Source organism: Pangasianodon hypophthalmus, chromosome 19 (assembly GCF_027358585.1).
Source record: "Pangasianodon hypophthalmus isolate fPanHyp1 chromosome 19, fPanHyp1.pri, whole genome shotgun sequence".
NCBI lineage: Eukaryota > Metazoa > Chordata > Actinopteri > Siluriformes > Pangasiidae > Pangasianodon > Pangasianodon hypophthalmus.
In genome coordinates this window covers 18,696,538-18,706,084 of record NC_069728.1, presented here as the reverse complement: position 1 = coordinate 18,706,084, position 9,547 = coordinate 18,696,538, and the positions used below count along the sequence as shown (strand labels likewise).

The 9,547-nt window shown below is 38.3% G+C and overlaps 1 protein-coding gene across 1 annotated transcript; it reads left to right on the top strand.

Annotated features, from left to right (window-relative positions):
- Window positions 1-7,466: 7,466 nt before the first annotated feature.
- Window positions 7,467-9,547, top strand: chac1 (ChaC, cation transport regulator homolog 1 (E. coli)). Its single transcript, XM_026948099.3, has 3 exons — window positions 7,467-8,108; window positions 8,246-8,281; window positions 8,890-9,547. The coding sequence occupies exons 1-3, from the start codon at window positions 7,938-7,940 to the stop codon at window positions 9,295-9,297; spliced, it is 615 nt and encodes a 204-aa protein (XP_026803900.1). The 5' UTR covers window positions 7,467-7,937; the 3' UTR covers window positions 9,298-9,547.

The following is a 9,547-nucleotide window of genomic DNA, read 5'->3' as shown; positions in this document are numbered from 1 at the left end:
GCATCACTGATCCATCTCCATATCTCTTCCTCGTTTCGTTGTCTTTTTTAAATGAGAAATTTAACCTTTCTCATTAAAAATGTTCAGTTTTACACACAATTCCAGCTGCAGCTCTAACAAGGCCTGGTCATGATGTCTATTAACTCATTCGACGACCCACAAAATGAATTTTTGATCTTTGGCGCCTTTGAATCCTTCAGCGTTCTCCTTACTGTCCAAGGGGTTGGTAATGATCATGCGTCTAATTTGGACAAATTATAAAAGGTTTAGATTTAAAATTTTAAAACTTCACAACTTTATTTTTGCTCTTTCTTTTGAACGGTGCAAATAACTGTGGAGCTAAAACAAACATGTCAGGGCACCTCCCTTTCGAGCCATGTGGAAACAGCCTCAGGCGTCTTCTTCCTGGGAAATATTTTAAATATTTCACACTTTTGCATTATTTTTTTTTTCTTTTGACAGACCTGCTTGTGTTTCACAATATGTTTAACATCATATATAGTACTGTGAAAAAGTCTTGGCACCCTATTTTTTTTTAGTACAAACTTTGTTATAGATTTTTATTTTCTGACTTCTACATTATTGATTCAGTACAAAAACATTTTAGATTCCAAACATTAGTTTTCCGGCACAAAATGAAATGTTACAGAAAAATGTTTGTATGTCAGTAAAGAAAGCAGCAGATTCCATAAGAGACACTTTTCAGATAAAAACATAATGAAGGCTGCTGGGTTTCGCTGCAGAAATAAGAAGCGAGTCGACAGTCAAAGTCTCCAGAAGAACTGTGGCTGCTTCTGCAAGACGCTCAGTAACACTTCCAGCTCATTTCCTTATAAAACTGCACACACTGCACCTCAGATACTGTTTTTTTTATTTAAAGTGAAGGATCGTCACAACAAATATTGACTTTGTTTCATTTATTACTGTTTACTGCTCTTTATAGTATTTTTTAAAATGTAGAAACATTTAATTTCATTATTTTTGAAGGCATCTTTGCTCTACAGCATTTCTTTGCATGTGCCTAAGACTTTTGCACAGTCCTCTACATTTTTAACATCCAGTTCTCGACGTGTTCAGGTGACTTTTGTGCTAAAAGCACTGTACTTTCCCCCATGATGATAGACAATGAAGAGATTTTATCTGTAGACCTCCATATTTGTACCTAAAGACAGTGAGACACTGTCAGAGTTTGAAGGATGACGCATAGTTTGCATTTGTTAAATATTTTTTAGGGTGTCAATATTTTTTGCCAAATTTTAATGAGAGGAAGTATTACGATTTTTATTTATTTTTATTTTTAAAGTTAGAGTTACTCCAATTACTGCAACTGGATTGGATTAAACTTAGTCTAAGTTTTGCCGTCAGGGTGAACTCCATAATTATTGGCACCCTTTATGAAAACAAGAAAAAATGACAATAGAGTACATGAGGACGCTGTATAAAATTCCTAGTGCTGATTTCAAAATTATTGGCACCCCATAATTAGCCTCGCTGGAGAGAACAACAGCTCTGAACTTCTTCCTTCACTTCGCTATTTATTTGTGTTCATGTTAAGTAATGTTTAGGTGTGCCAATAATTTTGCCACATATTATTAAGAGAAAATTGAAGTTTTTTTTTTTTTAAAGTGTGATTTTGTATTAGAAGAGTTACCCCAATTACTACAACTGGATTAGTTTAACATCTTGCCAATTCAACCATCAGCCTGAACTCCAAAATTATTGGCACCCCTTTATGAAGACAAGCAGAAACAATATGGTGTATATTTCTGATTTAAAAAATTATTGGCACCCCCATAATAAGCTTTACTGACGAGAATAACAGCGCCGAGCCGCTTCCTGTTCGCCGATTCCCCCTTTCACATCACAGATCCCACGGCGACGAAAGTCATGTGCTCGTGCTTTGGTTTCTGTCCCTCTCCTGTCATTGTTTTCTTACTCTATTGTGTGCGCCTGTTCTGTGTTAGATTATTTAGTCTATGTATACCCAGTTGTTTCTTTGTTTCATTGAATTTTCGTCGAACGTTATTGTGTGTTTCCCTACTGCCTTGTTTTCTAGTCCCTGTTCTGTGTGTGTAGTATTTCCTGGCTTGACCTCTGCCTGTTTTTCTGACTGTGAATATGAATCATTCTAGTTTGTTTTTGTCTGCATGTGCTCTGACCTCCAGTTGGATTTCTGACAATATTTCATGGATTGCCTTAAAAAAAACACACATTCAGCCTTCACTAAGCACATGGTAGCACCTGTAAGGATTTGGGTTTATTTTAAATATAGACAGAAAACACTACTTTATAACAGATTAAAAAGAGGTTTTGTATGAGAGTGATTTTGTATCGGAGGATTGTCTGGAAAATTTGTTTCATTGTGTGTTATGTTTATTTTATACAATTATTTTTGTTCATTCTCTAGAAGGGTGCCAATATTTTTAAATATATGAACATATGTATATATATAGCAACACCTGTGGACTCGAACCCTTCAAGAGCCTGTTGAGACACATTTTTGTTTGGTATGCTGTTATCGTAAATGACCCGTCAGAAATGCAGAAGAAGACTTGCGTACGTGCTTCTTTAAAAGATCTACATCTGGGTTTTATAAAAAGCTTTTTAAAAAGAATAGACAAGTGAAATGATTTTGACGGGTTTTTGCTTTGCTTGCTTATTATTACTCATCATGTGTATTACTGTGTTTACATTATTACTATAATTTTTATTTCTATTATCAGTGCTTGTTTGTGTTATTTGAGAATTTTTGTTACTTATAATAAGGAAGGAACGCCTGTGAAACGCAACTAGAGCTGTGTGATATAATATGACGAGGTATTATTATTGTCGTGATAAATTATTACACAATACACTTTTCTGAGATATTGTGCGCATTGTGACATCTTTACAACTTTTTTAAAATAACAAAGATTAAATTCTGATCACGATCAGCTGATATGACATTAAAGTTGTAGCATTGGGAAGTGTTAAAATTGTAAAACATTAACATTTTTAGATTTTCGTCCCTCCTTTTAAGTGATAATTTATTTATGTAGCCATTAAATTATCACTGAACTTAGTTTTTAACTATTTTTAACGCAATGTTGCTCTTTTGCTGGTAGTTTGTTACCAAAACAATGCATATTGCAACCTTAAGTTTTCCGACACAGGAAAGTTTTTGTGCTTTCCAAGTATTCCTTCTAATGTTTTCTGCCTCTGGATAAAAAATGTTTCTCAGAGGAATAATATATAAAGTGAAATGATTTATTGATCAAAGCAGGAAGCTGGTCCTGATTAACATTCCTCAGTTTCACAACTACAGTATACATGTTTCACTACAGTTACTAACCTGCTTTAATATAATAAGCTGGAATGTAAAAGGAGCCGGCTATGAATACATTGCTATTTCTATACATGCAGAACTTAAAAAAACAAAAGGTCAGAACATCCAGTAAGGGAAAAATGACAGGGCTGCTTTTTTCCATGCCGTGTTTACAGTGTACACAAGGTCACGCTCCTGCATGCCGGAGCTTTAGGTTACGGGTGGAGAGAGTAAACGCGCTGTTCTTTGAAAGGCTTGGCTCCTGGAGCTCAGCAGCAGCGTGCCAGAGAAAGCCCTGTGCATCACGCAGACTTTTAAGGAGCTTACACGGGACTGGATCGTATGATGCCGGCTAGCACCTCTATTTATAGATAATCCTATTTTAACTAAAGAGGAAAGAGGAGCCTGGGGTAAACATAAGGAAGTGTTAAACAGGGGAGAGGGGTGAGGGGGTTGTTTACCAAAACCTATAGCGGGGTAGAACTGGGAGAAAGGTTCTTGCTTTTTTATACTGAAGAGTGGCCATGTGGTGAGGGTCATATCCTGATCACAAAGTCTTACAGAAGGGACACCGAGTTCATTTACAGGTCTGATTAATACATAAACAATCTACAGGAAATGACTCTCTATCATATATTTGATGTAAGATAAAGTGTGTTGGGTTTGCGGTTGAGCAATATTTAAGGAACAAACCACACCGTCCCGTGCTGTTATAGAAAAATAATCAATGATGCAGTAGTGTAATGAAGAGTTACTGTTATCGCTCCGAAGTTCATTATTTTCCAATCACAGCATGTCTTGGTGTTTGTCAATTACAATTGTTTTCAATTTAATTTAAAAAATGAGACGTCACGCGTTTTATAGTCACATGTACATTTACGTTTAATGTTGTGGGACTTCTACGAAACAAGTTAGTTCCTGTTCTCACTCACGTTATACACCAGTCACAAAACAGTCGTGAAATTAATAAGACAAAAAAATGCAGTTTGTCATGTTACTGAGAAACCGCAAAGTGTAAACTCCGAAAATGTACGTTTACAGCTTAACCACTATCTGTTACAAAGCGCTGAAACTGGAGACTTCTTCCATAAACATTAGATGAATATCTTCTTAGAGCAAACTTCACCTCATCAATGATTTTTAATCGGTTTATGTGGTGCCTCTGCCGTACACGTCCCTGTGAATGAGCTGTTACTATAGAAACGATAACGTAGTAGACGTAGTAAACGCACGCATTAATATAAAATAAACCTGTGATTTACTACTGTCAGAGTTGCTCTTATGGAAAATTAATCAACACCTTCTGACCAACTACGACTAAACAAACTACGAAAACATGTTGTTATTTAACAAAGAAGAACATTTAACCTTTGATATGAAGTTTTCTGTAAGGAGAGGTTTATTTAACTTTTATGGAAGGAGTTTTTATAACAGTAAGTGGTAAAGCTGTAACTTTTCCGACTTCTTCAGGACAAATGAGTTCATACTTTCTGCGGTTTTTCAGTAACGTTGCAAGCAGTGGGTTTTTTGTCCTATTAACTTCCAGACAAGAGAGAGAAAAGAAAGAGAGTCTGCTGAGGGAACACATGGACATTCCACAAAATTAAATGTACCTAGAAATGGATATAGTGTCCTTGTCCTTTTTAACAAATAAACCATTTTAATTGTTGGCAAATTGCTGTGGTGTGAGAGGATAGAAATACTTCGGGCGTGGTATTATATGAAATTATTCATCTTCCAGGTGGTGACAGTAATTGCACCCTGGAATTTTTTTTAATCCTCACTCAGGAAATGAGTCTCTGTACTTCATGGTGAATGTAGTCTATTAGGTCATGTTTTCACAGAGCTGACTTGATTTTTCCAAAATCCAATAGCCAAGTCTGAGATGATGGATGGTTCTGCTTTAAGATTTACTCCAGCCTTTGGGCTTCGTGGAAATACCGTGACGAATTAAAGTTGATACAGTGACTTACAGTGGTGCAGCAAATTGGCAGCTGGCTCTCGGTTTCGCAGTCTTACTTTTCTCCCCCTCTGAGTTTAAGCCAGAGGTTCTCAATGCCGTCTTCTAGGTTCCCCTGTGGGTCCATATTGTTCTCGTGTTCCGGTTCGTAACACACCTGAGCACTGTAATGAAGCCTGTACGACGGGGATTACCTGGCGAAAGTGGGTTAGTAATCAGACCCTAGAAAGAAAAAGTAGACTGGCCAGGATTCCTCAGGGACCAGATTGATTACGTTTGGCTTAAAATGCCGAATCAAAAAATAAGACTCAATTTGTCATGTGTCTGTTGCTCTTATCTGATCTATTCCAAGTGGAGTTGAGAAGTCAGACCACAGTGTTTCCCAATCCTACAGCCATTATTAAAGAATTAGAGTTGGGAAAACACCTTACGAAGAAACTAGGCCAGGACTGGAAACCTAAAAAAAAAAAACCCGCACTACACATCCTACTGAAAAACGAGGCAACGTTCAACCCCCAGGTGGAATCTTGGGTTTAATCCATCCTCGGAAGAGTAGCGCCAAAGTTAAACACAACACCGCCGGCAAAAACCGAGCTCTTATTCTCCAATCCGTGGCTGTACAAACAATACGTACAAAAAAAAATAAATAAATAAAGACATACTTTAGTTTTATACCTTGAATCCAACTCCATTAAATAAATATGACAAATGACAGTATTATTTTTAATGTAGAGGTTTATGGATTTAAAATCTGAACAGCATTTTTAAATATCTCAATACTGAATACTCAGATTGTGTTTATAAAACATAACGTTCAGTAGTTCATCCTTCGATGACGCAATGATTCACGCTGAAAGATTCGCCCTGGAATTCTGTATGTTTTCTCAAACAGACCGCAGAACTACACATATACTTCATATCATAAATAATAATTCAATGAAATTATGATCAATTGTGTAAAATCTGTCCACTGACTATCACAACACCAAAAAAAAAAACACATTTCATATGAATTTTTAAGACATATACTTCAAGAATCCGTGCTTATCTGTATTATCCACATGACCGGAGACACTAATTATGATGATTTTATGCAATGAATTGCTGTTTCTTGGAATTCTGTTTGAACATTGTGTTTATTTTTTTGTTTAGTTGTTTTGTCAGACAGACCTGTTTCCACACAAGTCGAGTCATTTTCCCCCGAAGCAACATCGACATGATTTAAATATAGGGCAAAGGTGTTTTTTTTTTTTTTCTAATGTCTCTAATCATAAAATGCGAATATTTCTAAATAATAATTGCCTGAAATTATGATATTTTGATAAATGATGTGAAAATCTGACCACTGATTGCGATAGTGTACGAAAATAGATTTAAATTCTTTAATTGATCCACTTTGTAAAGTATTTGGGTTAAATATATGACCTGAGATAATAATTATTATAATCTTATGCAACGATTAACACTGAAACAATCACTGTTTCTTGGAATCGTGTGTTACTGATGTTTTGCTTATCAGTTTATCTGTTTTCTTTCCTGTGGCTTGAGACATTTTTTCTGGGTTTTTTTTTTTTGTTGTTGTTGTTTTTCATAAGACTACAAAACATTTACACACGACTATTTATAAATAATTCCCTAAAATTATATTTTTGACTAACTGTTATGAGTAAAGCTGACTACACCCAGCTTGTTGTTGTTGTTGTTTGTTGTTTGTTTGTTGTTGTTGTTTTTGGATGTATACTTTTTAAAAAATACACCTTTTTAGACCACAAGCTACTACATATTTTTATCATTTGACATTTCTAACTTCATATCCTTCCGAAAACACACACAGCCCTGAATGATGCAACACTTTCCAAGAAACAAATGTGCTCGGGGGTGGTGTTAGCTTGAAACGACCATTTCGCGTTGCATCAGCCAGTTTCCATGATAATCACATGCAAATTCGCTCTGATTGACCAATAGAAGTGGAGGAAATACATGACTGACAGCTATTCAACCAATAGAATGAGCAAGAATGTGTGCGGGGGCGTGAGGGAGGGGGTATGGTTCGCCTTGACTAGGAATGGTTCACGTGATGATTGGATGAAAGATCTGAAATCCCGCCTCCTCTAGATAGTGATTGGTTTAGAGTGCGGAAGCGTGCAGGTGACGTAGCACCATGGTAACGCGCTTACAGGATATATGAAGGGATGCGGACGAGCTTCATTTCATCATCCGAGTGAAGAGCATCGCTGCTGCTGTTGAGCTAGGAAGCTAATAGTATAGAAATATATATTTTTTAAATATAGATAGCTAGTATTGGCTTTCTAGTTATTTTTTTTTTTATTTTAGTGACGGGTGAAAAGGCTAGCAGGCTAGCTGAGTACCCGCTAAGCGGGATTTTAAGTGTTTGTTTTTGATCTCGAGCCAAGCCGAAAAGGCTAACATGGCGTTTTAAGGCGATGATGCGGCGACACTAATGCGGCGGCATGCACCAGGCAAAACAACCAGATCTGCGCAATTCCATCTTCACAACTGCCAAGCAGTTGGGCTCCAATACCGGTCGCGGTATAGCGGTGAGCCAGCCGATACCTCTGCTCCTGGACCGGAGGAAGCTAACGCTAGCGGGTTAGCCGGTTTCGCTCCTGTAACGGTTTCATAGCTTATTTTTTTTTAAAATCATTTTTAACAATGAAGCCTCAAGACATCATAGCCGGTAAGAGCAGCCTGTGGATCTTCGGCTACGGTTCCCTGGTGTGGAAACCCGACTTCAAGTACAAGCGCAGCCACGTCGGTTTCATCCGCGGCTACAAGCGGCGCTTCTGGCACGGAGACACCTTCCACCGCGGAAGTGACGAAATGGTAAGATGAGCGGTTTTTTATTTATTTATTTATTATTTTTTTAAGTATTTAAAATCATACACTTTTATTCTCCTTTGCTTCGTGTTATTTATTTTTATTAATTAATTAATTAATTAATTAATTTTTTTGTGTGACAGCCTGGAAGAGTCGTGACGCTCCTGGAGGAGGATGACGTAAGTGGAACTTCCGGTTCTTCCTACAGCAAAACTGTGTGACGTGTTGCCAGCTGTGCGGGGCGTGACGTCACGGGTCAATTAGCATATTCCTCGAATCGTAACGGTCATTTGCATATCCGAAGGTTTTCTGAAGTTTTATCAGAAAAGAAAATTGTAGCTCTTGTAGAAAGAAGTCATCTTTGGTCGCGCGAGCACAAACTATTTATATGTAGTGTATCATTTTTAAATATATATGTTATATGAGAGAGAAAAATTGTATCATTTCTATGAAGAATGCAGAAAAAATGATGCCGTGGTAGTGAGGAGTTGGGAAAGGGGTAGGATGGAATAACTTTGTTTTGTTACTGTAAAAGCCACCAAAAAGAGAACAATATAAACAGTGGTGATCAGTGATTGGTCGCCGGGAGCCGTGGGGATCAGTGATTGGTCACTAGTTTTGTCTATAGGGCCTTTTTTTTAATATAAAGTTTTAAAAAGTCACCAAATCTAGCTCTAAAGTCGCTAAGCTGGCAACACCGTATAGCATGTGCGTAAACACACACACAGCTTCTTTAACTGTTCTGATTGAGTGCATAATTTTAACGCCGCTTCTCTCTCCTCCGCAGGCGTGCACCTGGGGCGTGGCCTTCGAGGTGACCGGCTCCCAGATCGAGGAATGCCTCGCCTACCTGAACATACGCGAAGCGGTACGAGGAGGCTACGGCACCCGCATGGTCGAGTTCATCCCGCGTGACGAGAGCCAGCCCTCCGTCCAGTCTCTGGTTTACATCGCTACAGAAGACAACCCGACCTACCTGGGTCCTGCGAGTACGGACGAGATCGCTGCTCAGATCGCGGTGTGCAAGGGGAAGACGGGCTACAACGTCGAGTACCTGCTCCGCCTGGCCGAGTTCATGAGGCAGAGCTGCCCCGGGGTCGACGACCCTCACCTGTTCTCCATCGAGAGGGCCTGCCTCGCTGTCTTCAGGCCTTTACTGTTAGCGGCCCAACAGTGCGCACCTGCTTTAAGCTAAAACAGTTCCTGTAGATCCGGTTCACATTCTCATGCGTTAATTTTACTATACTGTTACAAGTAGCACGTTCGCGTCATATCGCATTGCTCTCACTAAGCTCCACACATCGCTCACTCCCGTACGAAGCTGTACGACGCACACATCTACTTCAAAACATTCTGTTTACTTTGCACTCCAGAAAATGACCCTTTGTTATAAAAGGAAGTCCATTGTTCACTTATGTCCTTAAATAAAGGTGCTTAAATGAAAA

Bases quoted from the DNA above. Each gene is read 5' to 3' on its own strand.
- chac1 (XM_026948099.3), top strand. From the start codon at position 7,938: ATGAAGCCTCAAGACATCATAGCCGGTAAGAGCAGCCTGTGGATCTTC. The intron at 8,109-8,245 runs GTAAGATGAGCG...TTTGTGTGACAG, and splicing joins ACCGCGGAAGTGACGAAATG to CCTGGAAGAGTCGTGACGCT. The intron at 8,282-8,889 runs GTAAGTGGAACT...TCTCCTCCGCAG, and splicing joins CGCTCCTGGAGGAGGATGAC to GCGTGCACCTGGGGCGTGGC.